This window comes from Charadrius vociferus, unplaced genomic scaffold, assembly GCF_000708025.1.
Source record: "Charadrius vociferus isolate BGI_N301 unplaced genomic scaffold, ASM70802v2 scaffold200, whole genome shotgun sequence".
Lineage (NCBI taxonomy): Eukaryota > Metazoa > Chordata > Aves > Charadriiformes > Charadriidae > Charadrius > Charadrius vociferus.
Window position 1 is genome coordinate 1154246 of NW_009646515.1, and position 19827 is coordinate 1174072.

At 38.0% G+C, this 19827-nt stretch overlaps 1 protein-coding gene across 1 annotated transcript in view; it reads right to left on the reverse strand.

Moving 5' to 3' along the window:
- Positions 1 to 19827, reverse strand: part of SCML2 (sex comb on midleg-like 2 (Drosophila)) — a 52398-nt gene that overhangs the window by 20967 nt on the left and 11604 nt on the right. The window contains exons 3-6 of the mRNA XM_009884710.1: positions 19120 to 19354; positions 14948 to 15036; positions 13290 to 13533; positions 824 to 1074 (exon numbers count right to left, since the gene is read on the reverse strand). Of these exons, the coding sequence (XP_009883012.1) occupies positions 824 to 1074; positions 13290 to 13533; positions 14948 to 15036; positions 19120 to 19318 (783 nt within the window). The 5' untranslated portion in view covers positions 19319 to 19354. The remainder of the gene's footprint in view (positions 1 to 823; positions 1075 to 13289; positions 13534 to 14947; positions 15037 to 19119; positions 19355 to 19827) is intronic.

A 19827-nucleotide genomic window follows, 5' to 3' on the forward strand; every position in this document is an offset into this window, starting at 1 on the left:
GGGAGGGAAGCAAAGCTGGCACTAAGAGGAAGGGATGCTGGGTTAGTTGTCTACCAGTTTAGCTCCCTGAACTAGCTCATTCTGGGATCGTTTACCCACCAGTGTTGGTGTCAGTGGGAGTGGTAAGGGGGTAGTTTCAGTTTGTACCTGGTCAAACAGCTCCAGAGGAGCCTGAAGCTGGAGGCAGCTGCCAACTGCCCAGGTCTGACTCAGCTTGGAAGGAAGAAAGGCAGACAGGCACTGCGTCTTTCAGATCAGGGCAGAATAAGGCCCACACTGGAGAAATATATTGCCTGGAAAGAAGCTTCCTGCTTCACACTAGTACATCCAGGAATAAGAGGTATCTGAGATCCATTTTGGAAATCCAGCTGTGTCCTTAAGATGCCTAAATTCTGCACCAAAATCCTCACTGTTCCTAACCCTTTGTTTCTAAACATGAGGCAAAACCCCAATAATAACAATAATAAAAAAAAAAAATAAAATTAAACAAACTATGTATATGGTTCAGTAACAAAATAACCCAGACTAAAAACCCTGAAGGCCTCCCTGGCTCTTGGAATTTGACTGGAAATGGCTATTCCAGAACAGTATTTTTCAACACCAACAACTCACCCATAAGGAAATTTGTAATCTTGTTCTGGAATAAAATATTCCACAGAAGTTTATACTGAAATATTCCAGAATAGCTATTCTAGACTTCTTCTAATCAATTGCTGAAAACCCTAAAGCCCTGAAGGCTGAAGAGAAGACAGAAAATTAAATAATAATAAAATCTCACTACAAAGTTTTTCAATACAAAGTAAAGTAGTAGATAAGGACTAACCTTTTTTCCAGGTTTTAAACTTTTTTTCCTTGTTTTAAGAGTTTCAGTATGAGAGGTGCTTTTTGTCAAGGGAATATTTTTAGGAGACCTGCCCTTCTTGGGAACTGCAGACTGTCCAGGGGGTTTGCCCCGACCTGGTTTCCTGCCCCGCTGCGCTGGTGCTGGAGCAGATTTCTGTGGAGACTGCATTGAACGCCGGGTCACTTTGGAAGGGGAAGATTGGATTTTTGCACTGCTCTTTGTAATGGAAACTGAGGAAAAACAAAAACAAAAGGGGAGGGGAGGAAAACCTCAAAATGAATGATGGAAAGCAACTTTTCTAACAAAGGATTAAAAAAAATAAAAATGTAGTGCACAATTTATATTGTAAAATAAATATAATTGGATATTTTTAACTTAAGTGGTTGCCATGAAACTATACAACCTCATTAAAGCCTAAGAGAGAACTCTGTATACCCACTATTTTAGAAGGACTTTCCTAACAGAAAAGCATTCAAATAAAAATAAAAAAGAATTAATTCACTCACCTTATAAATGCTCCCCATAATTTTCTTTACGATAAGATATTTGTAAAGTGCCATTCATCAAGAAGGCCTTCCAAATACTTCACAAATTATACAGCCCATAAAACATCCATTCTCCTCTAAGGGCAGTTTCCACGATTACAAGACATGCCAACTACTTCTAGGGAGCTAGAAACCTTTTGAACAGTGAAGAAAATCATCCCACTAAAGAAGAGAAACTGAGGATAGGCAAAGCATCATTAATGAGCATTTGTCTGAGATGCCAGTTTAGAAAGTTAAGTTCACGTAACTATATCCAGATTTTTCTACCTGGAGACACACAGGCTTAAAATTTTATTTGGAAGAAGGACTCCCAAAAATCAAAGTGTCACTTTTATTCATTCTTAACACTAAACTGGTTCTGTGTTGAATATCCCACTCCCAACCCAGTACAAAACTGACCCAATATCTGTATGATGTGACTATATTATAATCTGATGTGAGCTGTAAAACGTAATCAGATTTCACCGAACTTCCTAGTTAGCAACTTTTTCCACCCAACTCACTCTCCTCTTTAGTAATAATGATGATTTAACAATTCCTGTCACAGTGGACTTATTAAAACACCAGAAGGATGCCAAATAGAACCCATGGATAAGGACATATTCTCAATGAAAAGATGTACTGCACCATGCTACAGCAGCACTTGTGGCCAAAACAAAGCAATTACTAAGTCCAAAAGACCAACAAATATTCTCTTTTATTGGCCTGATTAATGACAGACAAATGCAGAACCTGTGAAAAAGGTAAGTAGAAGATGAAAATAGGAAATTTTTGTGACACCAAACCAGCCTTGTTGCAAGGTCTGGGAAAGGAACACACAACGTTATTTGAAATAATTTGAAGCCTTTACACTAAAATTAGATGGCTTTCTAGTATCACACTGCCTTTACCACAGTGTTTTGCATCTTGCTGATGATGAAACTTCGTGGTTCACCCTAATGTTAAAACACTATGAACTTAATGCGAGAGCACTCAGAAGTATTGCAAGTTATGGTTCAAGCAGGCTTTGACTGTGTCAGTCACCAGTGCCTGATCCAAAGTGCTACTGCAGACTGAAAGTGGAGCATAGGGGGCTGCTAAATAGTTAATTTCCAGGATTTTCATGAATTTGGGATATTTCTTCTTCTAAAACATTAGTACATTGAGGCTTTCCGGTGAGCAAATAAAACATGAAATAAAACTAAAAAATACATTTGAAATGAGATCTTGAGAAAAGAACATACTTAAAGACTGAGTAACAGTTTTAATGTCTAGTTCTATTAGTGATATTCACCTTAACAGTCCAGCACCTAGCTTTACAACTGTTACTTTAACTCTGAATTTTTATTTAGGAGTTAACTGTCAAAAAGTATTTGCAATAGAAAATGTCACTGTAAGATGAAATACACACTGCAAACAGACTTACAAAATACAAGTATTACTGACACACATTTTTAAAGCTGTAGGAGCATTTACATACATTGCTATTTGTCTGATTTGGTTACTAATCTACTATTCCTAAATGGCAGTTCAGAAGAAATCTTTTTACTATGTCTGGCTGCAATCCTAATACATCAAATACAAACATGATATCCCTAGGTATCTGAGAAGGACCACCTTCTGGATATGCAAAGTGATCACCTTCTTTTATTTATGCATGCCAAATTTATTTTCATATGCAATGACAGTTTCAAATAAGATTAACAGAATTTTTAAGCAAATGGTGGCATAGCATTACTCTAATGTCTCCGAATTGCTGAATGACAACTCGCATTAAGCTGTATGTCTGGCAAGCAGAGCAATGTCAACTGTATGCTGTACAGTACAGTACTACATATGACATCCTGCATTATGCTTACACCCATGTAAAATGCAGCTATTTTTATTTATTTGTGCCACACAGCTTTGCGTTTAACGAAAGAATCATGAACTTGTGAAGAAATGTTGGTTCACAAATTCTTTGTGCCTCTGCCTACGCTGAAGTCTACCAAATGCGTTTCTATTCTTGCACAGTAAAGACAGAACTACGGCTAAATACACGGCTACTTGCAATGTCAACAGGTTCTAGGAGCACAGGTATGAGCTTTGGGGCACTGGGCAATCCCTACTCCCTTCCAGAAGGACATTTACCGGACAAAGAGTAACAACGCAAACAGCTCCAACCACTTCAGGCCGCCCTCTTGAAACACACACACCACGTACCCTCATCTCAGCATCTTCCTACCTGTATACGCCAGAGGACCAAATATTAGCAGCATTAACCATTAAGGGGGGGGGTCAGGTCCCATTTGGTATTTTTCCTTCCGCCTAGGGCTGAAGCCGCTTTTTTCAATAGGCAGGACTGCAACAAAGCCCATGCTGCCCGGGCAGCCTCCCCGAGATAGCAGCAAATGAGGAGGCTGCTATTTGCATTTGTTGATTTAAGAGAGGCGGGGTGGGGGGGAAGAGCGCAAGGGAGTGGGAGACTGCTAAAGTAATTCCCATATTGTCCGCAGGCTGTATTGACAGTGATCATCAGTCACCTGCTCGTACTTCCCTCACCCCGGCCTTCAGAGGGGGACCAAAGGTTACGCTGGGTCACAGGATCTGGAGGGAAATGAAAAGACATGCAAAAATCGAGCTGCCAACCCGCTGCATCTGTAGACAGAGTTATCCCCACTAGGCCACATGTTCCAAAAACTAAGACGGTTTAATAGTCTCACGAGAACTTGTTAAAATATAACGACGAAGAGAATAGAGAGGAAAAATGCCAAGCTCTGCTTGCAATTACTTGCAGTATTTAGCTGGGATATTTACAACCAAAAAAGCACATTTGCCTTTTCAGGATGCTGCTTTGCATCACAAAGGCCTTCTCATTTGCACAAACAAAATCAAGCATTTGTGTTGTGTTTGTATCTTCTACACAGATACCCACTGCTCCAGTTTCAGGAGTGGGATGCATTGCATGGCGTTCTTTCCCAAGTCTCTTATTTACGTCCAAAAACTGTACTGGTGTCCTTGATAACTGGAGAGCAAAGATGTTATGCAAACACACTTTACCATAATAACCTTAGCAACTAAATGGTGCTTTCAATGTTCACAGAGCTCTAGTCACACTGTCACATTAGTGAGGTGACTACCTTCATGCAACACACAAACAACTTTCATGCTTTCAATTACTGCTCATTCAAAACATTCTCATTTTTTCCACAGAAGCATTCTGCGAGAATCCAACACCTATAAACTTTGGATCCAACGTATGCAAGAGAAATGCCAAATCCAGTATCTTGGAGCTCACAACCCGAAGACGCATTGCCGCAACTCAGCCCTCATTCGCACAGGCAGAGCCACTGGAGTCAACTGAGTGCATTTGCATGAGAAGGACATGAAAGATTAGACTCTAGATGAGGGCCAAATTCTGCTTCTAGAAGCAGAAAAACTGCCCAGACACATGCAGGACTGCAAAATTTGACCCCATAATGTATCCCCAAGATCTTTTGCCAGAATAAGTCAGATATTTATGACAACTGTGAAATCTGAAGCTACTTGAAACCTCCAGCGCTTGGGAAGCCGATGGGACAGATGACAGCTCAGAAGCCTGAACTCTCATGCAATTCTAATTAGTAAAATTCCCTCAGATAATCCACAGCGATGGTTTCACTCTATGTTTTTATAGAAAGTGAGGGGAAAATAGGTTAAGAATTGTAATATTTAAACATTAGAAATCTACCATTCAGTTAGTGTCACAGAGCAGCAATTACAAGATAAGACTTTAAAAAGCTGAAGTAAAATTACATGAAGCAAGGTAGAGGCCTATTTTGCCGTACATTCTGTGAACACAGCATTGATACCTTAGGTGAAGGTGCCAATTAGGACAGTAAAAACAGTAATTCAGTGTTTAAACCAGCATTTCTCTCAAGACAGAAACGAATCTATTTGTACCACAGTATTGTTCCTGTGCCCCCACTGAAACACAAGCCAAATGCTCTTCTGAGAATACAAAAACCTGGTCCTTTTCTCACCTACAGATTTTAAAAAAAAAAAAAGGCAAAGAGATTTAGCAACTTACCCTAAATCCATGTGAATGTTCCACATTGGAAGTAACAGAAACATACCTCCTGAGTTCTAGCCCAGGATTTTAACCATAAAATTAACCTTCCTTAATACAGTAAGTTATTATCATGATGGTTTTGACAACTGGGAAAGGAGGTGGAAAAGATTAGCAATTTTTCAAAACAGCTTACTGCCAAGGATTATAAAAATTTATGTCCTTATGTCTCAATTGAATAAGAGAGCCATACAAAAGCACGTGTAAGGCATGCCACCTCCTTCTATCTGTGTTTGGATCACTTTGGTTAAGAGGTAGCTGCGAGATACTAATTGATATGTTGCTATGATACAAAATCAGTTATAAGTCATCATTTTGCTATCTAAAAAGCAACACTGCACTTGGAAACTTCGACACCCACCTTGGCAAGACATGGACATCATGGCTTGCAATTTTCTTCTTTCTAGATTTTAGTTTCTGCTACCAGTATAACAAAAGAAAGAAACAAGCGAAAGTATTTTGCTGATAAACTGAGAAGGAAGATAGCAAGTAAATACCCAATAAACTATCAAAGCAGCACAAACTTGAGTTACCTGAAGACAGTTTAGGTGTTTTGATGATTAGCCTGTCAATAAGCCTGGCAAAACCTAGCTCTACACAACGGGTAAGAATTTTAACATCGTTACTGATTCCGCCCCAGTTTTGACATTATTTTTCCTCAAGTAGCATCAGCAGGATGAAAGGTGGGCCCAAAATGAAACAATAAAATGCAGCAAGCTTCAGGGGAAGAAAAAAGAAAAGCACAGCATGGTTAGTGCAATGCCACAATTTGTTTTGTCTCAACATCTGAATGACAGCACTGATATTCTTAACATAGCTTATATGTACTAACACAGATTTGGGAAAAGTCCGCTCAGTTCCATCCACTAGTTGGGCAACACAACCACTGTTCACATTAGTATCCACAAGACCTGAACAAGAGCAAATAAAAAAAATATTTTCCATGTAACAGTAAAAAATACATGTGTTGGAGTACTTCCAATTTAAAAGAAAATTACAACTACCTTATAAATAAACATGGTAAGATGGTGAGGAAACCAGACTTACAGTAAGGTCATGGCTTTGGGAAAGGCAAAACCTTTCTTTTTTAAGTGATTACCGCCCTGCCCTGTAGCAGCACCATCCAGGCCATGCTGCAAGATGCCAAGCAACATTAACACCAAATAAAAAAAGCTTAACATGTGAGAGAATGTGGCAAATCAGATTTTAGCCTGAAGCACTGAGGAGTTTTTCATGTACGATTCTGAAGACAGCATAAATCTGCTTACTGTATGCGCCTGATTTAACTACTGTGACCTGCTCGTGAAAAGAAGCTGGCTACGCTAAGAAAAAAATGAAACCTCCAGCAGTATGAAATTGTACCATTTCAATATTTGTTTCTTTTTTCAATGAAACTTAAGAATTACCGTGCTTATCTGATTTTTTTGGCTACTTTAAACAACACAGAGTCTTTTCACAGATATAATTGTCAAAAGTTTCCACACTTCTTTCATTTCATCTGCAAACATTATAGGGTAGTACTTACGTTTATATTGATGTTGCACATTTGGGAACAACTCAGCTATTTGTGAAAATACAGCACAGCTATTTTGGCATAATTTCATTATCAACAACAGAGAAGTGCATCTCCAGTAGCTAACTTGGAAAAATCTGCTTTGGAAAAAAGCTTTGAGAACACGTCTGGAAAGTAAATAAAACTAAACTAAGAAATCACTAAGCAGGCAAATAAAATACTTTTTAATCTCTGCTTGAGCCTGCACTACTCTTATTGCTGCAGACAGCTTTTGAAGGAGACCTTTAACATCACAGGCTGATTAGCGTAATGAAAGAAGATTGCTCTCACTGACAATAAATGCATGCAACTGGGAGAAAAGCAATGAGGTGACACACGATGTGGATGAGGGGGGGTGAGACGAACAGACGGAAGGAAGGGGGCTAAGGATAAAAGCTACAGTGTATCACTGGTTTTATTTAGATTACTACATCACCTTCCTTTGGTCTCCCAAATTTTCTCTTGTAGAGCACAGAGAGCAGTTCCTCCTTCATGAGTTCTTGCATCACCTTTATCTGCCAAAGATCCAGCTTCATTAGACTGTGAGGATCAGGGATATATAGAAACTGATCCCTATCCAGATGCTGTTCACATCTGAATGATAGATAATACTTTACACTGAAATCAGTCTTTGCAGGTGAAACTACTTATCATTTCCCACGTGGCTTGTCCCCAGTTATTCTTTTGTTTTCTCTCTTTTATGGAAAAAGGTTTTACTTCTATTACAAATAAAAAGGTGGCTTGCCTAAGTAACTGCCATTTACATGTAATGACTAAACAGTAAAATGAATTTATATACAAACAGCAAACCGAAATTGTTCTGACAGTCTCTAGTCATCTCACATCTACTTTAATCATAAGCCTCAGATATAACTAGCTACAGTGCAATACAAGAATATTCTTAGGCATAGTAACAGCTTTCCATTATCCAATTGAGTAAAATAAAAACTATAATCTATGGTGGTTAAATAGAAAAGCATAGTATGTGTAGCCTAGAAAAAGAATTAACAGAAAAACATTCAAAAGATGTCAAACTTAAAAAGGCTTTTTTAAGCATATCAAAAGCAGAAGTTACATGGACCCAACAGAGAATCAATTTTCAGAATTAGGAAACACAGAAGATAATACTAAAGCAATAAGATTGATTTTTTTTTGCATTCATACTCATTCCAAGGAAGCTCATCACATCAGTTCCCATATCAGAACCCCTCTTCACAGGGATTTGAAACAAGTTCCCTGACACAAAGTACCAGTAGTAGAGGTCAGGAAATGGAGACAAAACAAAGAGTAGAGAGTTGGCAGGACATGCAGCACTTAAGAGTTTTAAGGAAACAAAAGATGAAATGTCCAACCTACTGATAGTGCTGTGCAAGTTGGCCCATGAAATCGCCTCAAATTCAGAGTCTTAAAGGTGGTTAATGCGATGCCACCACTCTAGTCAGCAGGGTATGCACAGGGCACCTGGTGTTTGTGCTGGCCAGGTTGCTAAAAATTCCTGTACAGAACAGAAGCAGCGAACCCAAAGACAAATACGATGTGTTGGGAGAGAACCAAATCATAGCTTTTGTAGAGAAAAGTCACATCTCACAAACTTATTATTAATTTTTTTTAAGGAGTCAGTAAGCAAGCAGACAATGGAAAGTCAATTGATGTGGTCTGTGGATTTGCACTTCACAAGATCTCACACACCAGTCTCTTAAAAAATCCTTAGCTGGCAATGCATCGTGATCCTTCTAAAGAATTTCTTGGAAAATACTAAACAGTAGCCAGCAATAAACAGACATTTTTCAACAGTTAGAGAGGACTCTACAGAAATCCTGATGAGATCTCTGCTTGGGCTTGTGCCATTTGATTCGTATACGATCAAGAAAAAGAGTAAAGCACGAGATGGCAACAACTGCTGAACAATTATTTGAGTCAGTAAAGATGTACAAAAAGACTTTGTAAAGCTAAGCAGTTGCTCAGCAGAGGAAGTAACAGATGAAATTCATTGTCAATCAATTCAAAATAATCCAGCTTCTGTGATCAATGATGGGCTATTAGCTGACATATACAAAAATGACATCTTAGAATTAAAGTAAGTATTTCTATGACAGTATTAGTTCATTGCTCGGTAGTAGTCCAAAAATCTCAAATACCAATTCATGAATAATTACAGGAGGAACAGAAAAAAAAAAACCACCCAGAGACGACCACAATGCCACCAAGTCTTAAATGCCTTGTGCACTTCTGGTTCCAGTGGCTCAAAAATTATATAGCTGATATGGAAACAGTATGGATGAACAAGGGTGATCAGACAAATTAAACTGACCCCGTAACAAGGAAAAATGAAACAGAACAAGATTTGACAAGTTTGGAATATAGAGAGCTGAGGGAAGATACAATACACATCTACAAAATTGTGATGGATATGAAGAAGGCAATTAGGGAACGACTATTTACTGTGTCTTCCTGTACCAGTACTGGAAGTACAAAAAGCTATTTCAGTAAAAGCAGATGAGGACAACAAATGAAAAAAAAAAAAAAAAGTATCTTCTTTTCCACAGAACATATACACAAGTACAGAAGTCTTACTACAGGATGTTGTATGTGCTGAAAGTTCAGATGGCACCAAAACATAACTGACCAAAATAGATCAAGGTCCTCCAGGAGGTACTCAGTATAAAATCACTACTCTGGTCTTGGAAGGCGCTGGGTTGTAGACAGCCAGATAGTAGGAATACTTCTGCAAACCTCTCTCCTAGGTGCTTATGCTTTTCCTCAGATGTCTGCTTTCAGCCACTGCTGGAGAAAGTCTGCTAGAGTAGATGGTCCTTCAGACTGATCTATCATGGACACACTATCTTGCCAACTTCTTTCACCCAACTTCTTTCACACCCATGTTCCTGAGTGACAAGTCATCTCTAAAAGCACTCGAGTGACCCAGAGACAGAGAGAAAACAACATACTGCACCCTTAAAATATTAACCTTGGACCAGCAGGCCAAGCCAATATTAAGCACTGTTATCAAATCATACATAACATAAGTTACTACTATCAGAGATATTTCTAAAGAAAGAAACTACAATATTAGCTAAGCACAGCTTCTGCTAGTATAAATATTGAACACTACATTTCATACCACTGTACGCACACCCTGACAGCCAGCCAGGTCCACCTAAGTCACATCTTCTCATAAAGACCAAAGACAAAACATCAGCATGAGATTAAGGCCTGAATGTTAAAGATAGTTGGTCCAAAACAACTTTTCACCTACCATCTCCATTTTATCTTCTATTAATTGTGTCTTAGTTCCCAAGCTTATCTTTCTAAAATCAATGCGAGTTACAGAAGATAAAGCTATAAAGACGAAATATACCACATAATCTGTTCTGAATAAATTTAACCATACTAAGAAGCCTCTGTTTAAACTGTTCTTAAAAACCTCCCATGACAGAGGTCCTACATTCTCTCTGGGCACCCTAAGTGGCTAAGACAGTAAACAGCCGAAAAAAAAATCTTCCCTAATTGTCATATTGTCTCTCCTACTGCATTTCATCTCTTTTGAAGGGCTAAATTAGACCCTAAAAATATAAGTCTCATGGCAAGAAATTGAGGAAATTGTTGTCCTAGGTATGGATGCAATTTAAAGCATCCTTTATCGCTTTCATACTTAGATCGCAGGATATTGGTTTTGCTTGTTCACTAAAATCGGGGGGGTTGGTGGTGTTCAGTCCTTTAACTAGTGATTTAACACATTTAAATGCTCTCAGAAAAAGTAGTTACAAAAATCAAAAATACTTCACATTATAGTCACTCTGAAATCTCAGCCACAATCAGTTCATTATTTTCACTTTCTATCACGGTAATTCAAGGCAGAAATACTAAACTAACCTGCAAGAAAAAGGTCCAGGCCAGGATAATATTATAACATTTCAAGTGAATCCCTACAATACAGTAGCTGTCATACTTTCTTCCTTAACAGGAGCAGTCAATGTTAATGTGACTTAATGAAGAATCCTGACAACATTATCATATTTCTGAAGTGAAATGACTTGATTATACTCTCCTTGAAGCTATTATTTACATCTTATTAAAGGACTATCATTACAGTTCTTTAATGGCTCAAAAGCGATCAAATAACAGTGAAAAACATAACCTTGGAGCAAAAAATATTTCACCTAGCTATGTAAATTTGACAAGTGCATATAACATGCACAAACAGCACATAAAAAATAAGCACATGAAGCAAAACTGAAAGAACAAATTCTTTATGCTCAGAACGGGGGAAAAAAAGGAGCACACACAACTTCAGTGAAACTGCAGTTAACTTTGGACTCACTTTTAGAATTAAAAATAACGAAATCCCCAGCCTGCACCTCCCTGCCCCCAGTTTCTAGCATGCCCAAAATTCTCAGTTTTGACTACAAGACTGTAAGAACCTTGCCTCAGGTTTTATTAATGTCTAAAGTGTTATTGTTTTTCATAACAAAGCAATAGAATCCATAAAAATGCCTGGGTAGGTATTTCAAGTCTTCAGCAAATTTCAACACACTCAAGAATTTTATTTCTTTTATTACCTGAACAACTGGAATACATCATCAACTTTATTAGCTAATTGTTAACAATTCTTTGATCATTATCAAGCACTAATCAGGAAAGAAAAATTCTGTACATATTATCTCAAAATATTGCTGTTTTTTCAGTGCTGAAACTCGAGTAGCCTAAACAATTTCGTAACGCTTCTTTCCAAAAGATGCAATTGGACTCCGCAATCTAAACTGTCACAAAAATATCTTCTAAAAATTTTACATCACTATTTACACAGCCCCTTTTGTATAAAGCCATTTTATTTCACCACAATTAATGTAATTAACTTACCATAATAGCATATTTCATTCATGATTTCTCAAGACAAGGTCGTCCTTCTGAAGAAGCTGAGAAAGACGCTTTACAGATTGGGAGCACAGAAACATTAAGGCTGCAGTCAGCTTGGTACCTATTAGATGACTTCTGATCAAATACAGATTGTCCTCACCTGACGTCCCCCTGCCTTCTCACTGCAGGTTTGTACTGGCAGATCATCCTGGATCTGTCAGTACAGCTACGCACGTTGTTGCTCCCATGCTGAAATCCACCAAAACAGACTAAACTACATTACAGGGAGGTAGGTATGTATGTATGGATGACCATTGGCAGTAACTGCAGACAGTAACTGCAGACAGGCAGATGAGGGCAAGGATGAAGAGGTACCCTTAATTAATTTCACACAGATTTTTCCATATCATTCTTGACCTGCTGGCAAAAGACTGAGAAAAGCAATGGGGATGGAGAGGGCAGGAAACATGACTGATTTCTTGCCTTCTCTTCCTTTGTAGTTCCAGTGAGAGTTCTGTGACACCAGTACACTCATTCCTTACTCATCTAAAACAAGCTATGAAAATGCTCACCATCAGAACAAAATATTCTGGTCAACAATATTAAAGTAGTTAATTAAAATATGGTTCCCCTGTTTAAAAACATCTCTTTCTGTCAAATTTGAAGGGAGTGAGGATAGAAGAGCCCAAAGAGTTTGACAGAAAAGCCTTACACTACAGAAACATGACAAGAGGTCCCCAGAGTAGCAGAGAAATCACATTCAAGGTTATCCTGCTTTATCCCATTTCCTTTCTTTCTATCTATAAAGCACAGCGGCTATTAGCTAAAGGGACTCTAGAACCCTATGTGCAAACATCCTTAAAGGTATGAGGACGATAAAGCATCCAGAATAGGCAGAATTTTGTGAGTATGAAGGAAGAAATACGATAAAGCATCCAGAATAGGCAGCTTGAAGACAGAATTTTGTGAGTATGAAGGAAGAAACACTAAATATATAGTTTAAACCTTCAGTCATCACAGAAGCAAAGACTGCTTTACTTTCTTAGCAGTTAGCTTAATATAAAGTGCTGCTGCCGCAAATATATCAGTATCATTTAACACAAGCATTTAACTATCTGTAATACAAACAGCAAATCTAGTTTAAGTCCAAGATTCTTCACAAGCACACAAAAATTAAAGATTATCAAAAGCCCTCCTAACAGTATTAAATAAAACATGTTCCCAGAGTTACTATGAACAGACAAAAATTGTTTCCCAGAAACTACCCCATTAGCTTTACACTACATAAAGAAAATTTAACATTTCATCCTCATCAGCTACTCACAAATCAAATCTTCAGTCTTATCTGCATACAGCCAGCTGGTTTTTAAAATTCTGCTGTAATTGAGGGGAAAAATAATTAAGCAATATTATTAGTCATCTTACCATTGTTCCCTGGTGGTTGTAATGCATCTCCTGTCAAGCTACACCATCCGACTGGGAAAATATCTCGAGAATCACATCTGCACCAATAGTCAAATGCTCCTCTCCAGCCATCAAATGTAACAAAAACTTCGTCTCCTTTAACATCTCCAATGGTTGCCGGGCAAATCAAGTACGGGTTCTTTCTATCTATAGCTTCAAGCTTCATTCCAACTTTAAAGCAGTTTGGCACAGGTTTTGGTGGTTCCTACAAAAGTAAGAATGGTATAAGATTTGCCTTTCTATGGCCTCTTAATAAAAAAGAGAAAAACCTCTATTTTTCTTCAACATTCTTACTTTTTATACTCACTACTCTCAAAAAGTTATAGTAGACATTCAAGGAAGCTTACTCGTATTTCAAATTTGCTTTTGCTCTCCTGCATTACAAAAATCTAGATTCTGTTCCCACAAACACAGCTGGGATAATTAGCTAGCAAAATTCTCCATGACAGAAAGACCCTACTGAAAGTATTTACGTAAGCAATAGGTTGCACCCAATACATTACGTCTGGGCAGGAAGTGAGTGAAGACACTAAAATGAAATTATTACATGCTAATAAAGAAGAGGAGGTTTGCAGGGAATGGATATTTCTGGGGACTGATAACTGTCTAGTAAAAGCTTCACCTCTCAAATAATCCATGAAAAATTCATTAGCATTGGACATTATTTATAGGCCTCCATTAACTCAGCTGGCCTTAGTCCAATACAAGTGGACAAAGAAAAACAAAAATCAAGTCAATGGGACCAGCGTAAGTGGAGTTGTGATCCGATGTAACCTGAATTATCACCTCAGCCTCAGGAACCTCATTATCCAAAAGCCATCTCAGACATGCTGGTAGGCTAGCACACAGAAGCGTGGCTCAGGAAATTTATATAATTTTTATATAATTTTATCTAAAAAATGTATATAATTATATAAAGTTAACACGCAAGCAATGTGATTGCGGGGCTGAACCCAACTGTTTGATTTGCTGACATACTTGTAAATATCACTCTCAGTATCAAAAATGAAGTCATTCAATGTGACAGCAGGGTTTTACCACCTCGACAAAAAAATTGAACCAAGGAGTCATTTTAATATTACTGTTGTTTTTATATAATTTTTCATGTTTCACAGTAACTTACTCAGGAGTCATATTTAAAAAACTGAACGGCTTTTTCTGCTATTTTCAACTACTTTCTCACTACATTTTAAATTACAAGTATGAGCCCAACAAATACATTTAACAAAACATTTCCAAGCACCACTGTATTCCAATGGCTCTTATTCTCCACTAAAATTTTTTTACTCCTGTGCACAATCACATGAATATGGCGCTATTGATGCATCGTATCTTAAATCCACGAGACACAAAAAAAATGACCTAACACAATTTTTCTAAATAACACACTGTACTTTCAAGTCTCAGCTCAGGAAAAGAGATGCCCATCCAATGGACTACAAGCAGATCGCTTCTTGTCTAGCTTTGTAGCTTGCCAATTGAGTTCAAAGTAATTTTAAATAATAGTCTTGCCTTCCCCCGCTGCAGACAATGGGGTAATATCTTGGCATCCTCATTAAAAAATGTAACCATGGACCAATCAATAGAAAGTTGTTTACTAGCAGTCCCTTTCTTCTTACCTTCTTAAAGAACGCTGCAGGTGCCATTTCAGCTCCATTGAGAGTTCTTAAGAGAAACATTGGCCAAGAAGACGCATTCATCTGGAACCCTGAGTAACAAATAAATTAGTTGTATATAACAGCCCTTTCAGGTCATAAAATAAAACATGAGGAGAGGGATATAAAGTCTGCTTTACTAATGCCTCATTCCCTCAATTTTGGAATTGGCCACAAGAAAAGTAGCCAAGAAGGAAGAGACAGGGTCACTGTTGGTGCAGAAAGCTGTGCAGTGCCTTTCCATTCTGAGTGACTTGCCTGCAGAATGACTCATCATAATTCGTGACTTTACAGATAAATGTCTAGGACTTTAATGACGTTCTAGTACAGATCGTCCAGCTGTCCCACATGGTCCCTGGTCTAGTGGAACTTCGCCAGCACAACCTCCTAACTTACTTTTCAGGGCTGCTTTTTGCTCTCATTCTAAAACAACACCCTCTGCTGCAGCTTCTCTCATTTATTGAGGAGATACCTTTTTATTTTCAACTCTTGTAATTCTTCCACCAGACCACAGCCAAAAAAAAGAACAATCAGTTTCTTCTCCCTTCCCTATTAAAATAATTAACTAATGAAAATAGCCTTAAAAACCAACCAACACATAACAGGGAAGAACAAAAATACAATTATTTTAATAAATGCATGTATCATATTGGAAAACATAAACTGGAAGACATTTCCACTTTAACATTCTTCATTAACAAGTGAATAAAAAGCACAAACAATAATCAAATTTGCTTAGATGAACTACTTTATTCAAGCAGAACAAAGGTCTGGCTGGAAACATTCTCATTCCAGATAATCTTCCCTCAGAATCAATTACTTTCCAGTTAAAAAACAAAACAAAACAAAACAAAACAAAAATCCCTTTTGCTTTCTGTGCTTTCCAAATGGATGTTTCAAAGTAATGAGTAAGATAACAGACACAGTCGACATTTTTCTCTGCATCTTTAGCAGCTATATGTCTGGCACAGTTCTACAGAAAACCAGACATAATAGAGCAAATTGGAAAGTTTTCCACAAAGCAAATAGTACCAGAATCTGCCAGGAACTCATGAGTTTCCTCATAACTGAGCCTTGACGATTCTCTTAACAAAATGTAACTACAAAGATGTAACACATTTGCAATTCTTAATCAGTTAAATGATTAAGTCATCTAAAATTGGATTATATGGAATAATGGTTCTTCAACTTGGAGCTTTAAGCTATCTTCAGTTGAATAAACAGTTTTCAAGTTGGACCTACCTATGCAAAACCATATAAAAACAAAGCTTACATCTGAGAAACAGTGACATAATTTGTGGACTGCTGAGCCAATTACCAGTCCTGGTTTGATACCAGAGTCTTTACACAACCTAAACATGTGTGGTTACTGGAACACGGTATTCCTAACCAGCCAGCCCAGAAAAGACATATATGCAAGACAGAGGAATGACAACTAACAGTTTCAATTAACTTCATTTGGCTTTTAAGTCATCCTGGTATACCCAGAGAAAATGTTATCCCCAACACAATTTGTTGGGAACACTAAGCCCTCAACAACAAAAAAGCTCACCTATGAAGAACAGAGGCTGGAATAGGAACCCTTTGCTACATTAATCGCTTTCTCAAAACCCTTATGTAACATGCATAATTAAACCTATGCAAAAATCAGGTAGGAGGGACTATTTTAGCTTGTTATTATGAAAGAAGCAGACATTAGTATCCAGAAGGTTCCCTACTACTCAGGAAAAAAAAATAATCAGTTGCTTAAATGTCTAACAGGAGGTAATTATACACCCAATTAGCTCCCAGCTTTGCCCAGGAACAGGATGCTGTAAAACTGCCAAAAAAGCTTTTTCAAAAATTTATCTAGGTACGCCAGAATGTTTGAGTGTTGGATTTTAGCCTATCTCTAGAAAAATCTAGGGCGGGAGGGACAAAATAATGGCAGTCACATTCTTTTCTGAATAACCAGCAATTGTTCAGAGAGCAGGTAAACTTACATGTCTGGGTGCAGGGAAACAGCTGCTTGTTAGGTGCTGCACTACAAGCAGCCTGGCCAAAAAGGAGTAAGAAACAGTATCCGAAGAGAAGCCATCAACCTTTCTACTGACGAACATGGAAAGTTTCTCTTCTTAGCGGATCGACTGCCCCCATTATGCATCATCAGAGTTGTTTTATTCATCAGACTGGTTTAGAAACATGTTTAGAAAAGCACTATGCTCCTGAACTGAAGCCATGCCTTTAACAGCGTACATACGTGTATCTGAAGGAATAGGTATACTCTTCTCTATTACAACCCTCTTTCATATTGGTATCGCTGCATTCATTCTACAAGGCTGTACCTAGAACTTCAGAGAGGTTAAACTGAGTAACTTCTCAAAGCAAAAATACATTTAGAATCTTTTCCCCCAGGTGTCAAGAATTTCCAGTGTTTTCATTCAAAACCTCTATAGATCCATTGGAAAGAAAGAAAAATGCCCTTCTGGGCTCAAACTGTATCTATCCATCCCAAATAATATTATTCTACGATTGCACCCTGGTTGTATTGCTTTTCTTGTGTTTCTAAAGCAGCACAACAGCACAGAAATCTACCCGTATAATCTATGTGAAGTGTCTTAATAGTTACGTGAACTGCTCCTGTGTCTGTTTGCCCCTTCAGAAGCAAATCAAGTTTCATACTGTAGTGAAATGATACTTTTCACTTCATCTTTCAACAGAAGAACGGAAAGTTGTTAATAAGTTGGGATGACAAGTTTTTTGAGAGTCTACTAAGAGAAAGCGTACCTATCTTCACTAAAGCTCTGATGAGAAATCTGTAAGAGTTACTGGTGACACCAAACCAGAAGTAGGTTTATAGTAAGTTGGGAAACCAGCAGTAACCAATTTCTGCTTACAGTTCATTTCTTATATTAAGAATGTTATTTCTTGCATCTTCTAAAAATTACAGAAGACAACAGGTTAACAGGAGAGAGAGTGTTATGTTGTGAGCGGCCTGTGTGTGTGGGGGGGGTGTTAAGATAAATTTTGGTCATTATTCTTCCTCGTTTTTAAAAGCAGAACTATTTTCAGACCAATCTGGAAAATGCATTTCTTTAAAGATTTCCACACCTAGATGTTTAAGCTGTAACAAATATGGTACAAGAATGCAGACCCAAATATACAGGTTAATCACAGCAAAGAAAGGTATTATCACACTTTATTACCCTCAGTAGTTAGTCAAAGTTACCTCTGACTATTCATCATATAGAAAGGAATTCCTTTGTACAGTTCCCCATTTAATATACTTCCTCAATAATACTAAGCCCAAGCACTACTTCTCAGTTTGGGGAAAACACATGTTGTCACCCACATTGCTCATGGAAGGCAAAAGAAATTCTGCAGACTATTTCTAAGCATAGGAAAGCTACACCTTGTTTACAAGTATTCATCATGCTCACAAACTAGTAATGACAAACTGATCAGACGTCCCTCAACATGTTATGATAATCACATGCAATATATTGCAGTTTGCTAAAGCTCTGGAGTGCTATTTCTCCTGCCTCTGCTGTAATATCGTCGTTAAGCCCCTATGCTGCCTCTCCCAGACCACAACCGATTTTGTCAGTGCCCTAGAAAACATCCGTACTCTCCTGAGCTGCTGCCCTTCCTGCAACCCAGCGAAGCATTGCACAGGTCGGTTAACAGCGAGCGCCTTCTAGTGGGCTTCTCTGATTTACTGAAAAGGAAAAAGGCAAGTCAGCTTTCCCCAGTTCTTATGAAAGTCCACTAAAAGCAGCATACGCAGCACCAAGCAAGATGTTGCATCCATACACACTCATAAGACAGGGTGTGCACCAGCGAACATTTTCAGAATGGACACATGACAGTTTATCTCATCATTAAGAAAGCTGTCAGACACTCCCATGTAATACTAAGGGACTATTAAAAAAATAAAAGAGCTCAAATTAATTATTCTGTTAATTCTCACGTCAAAAGAATCCAAAAGGAAAAAAAAAGCCACAACTTACCCTGAATCAGCTTGGTTACCTCTTTTTTCAATTGAATAATGGTTTGGTGAAATGTTAGTACCATTGAATTTGCCAAGACAAAAAGGTAAAATCGACTTAATGAAAGCAATACTCCACACACATTAGTTCAGAAGCTTTGTTTCTTACCAAGCGGAGGCTGGAGCATGCCCCCTTTCTTTTCACAGGTCCCAATTGGCTGTATGTCTGAAGAATCCACAAGTCTCCAAAAATCATTTTTGTTGTCACTTCCATCCAGCCGCAACCTTAGCCTGGCACCAGTGATTCCAATTACTGTAGCTATACAAACCGAGGTAACATTGCGCGGATCATGGGCTTCCAGTTTCATACCAACTTTGAAATCATTCGTAGGTGGAATTCTAGACTACAGTAAAAGGTAAAAAAGACTTTTTCTTATTGTTGTTAGCATTGTTAAATTTACCAGCCAGTTCAATATACAGCTTTCATTCATCCAAACATATCATACAAATGATAAATATAAAGAAGCCTTTGAACTTTGAGTGTCTAGCAGCAAGTCAGAACAGGCAGCTGGATAACCTAGGAACAGCTACTATTTCAGATACTTGATGTTCTCACTGCGTAAACATGACTGATTTCTAAAAAGATAAGCACTATTAATAAGTGTAACAAGGGAATCCTGATGAAGATATGACAATAAAGACGAGGGAGCAGTGATTAATACTTGAAGTGAAGGCAAAACAAGGGCATCAGGAAATATGACATTCAACTCAAAAAAACAAACAAAAAAACCCCAAAAAACAAGAAACACAAAAACCAAACCAACCCACGGGGAAAAAAACCACAACAACAAACAATCCAAACCAAAAACCAACACCC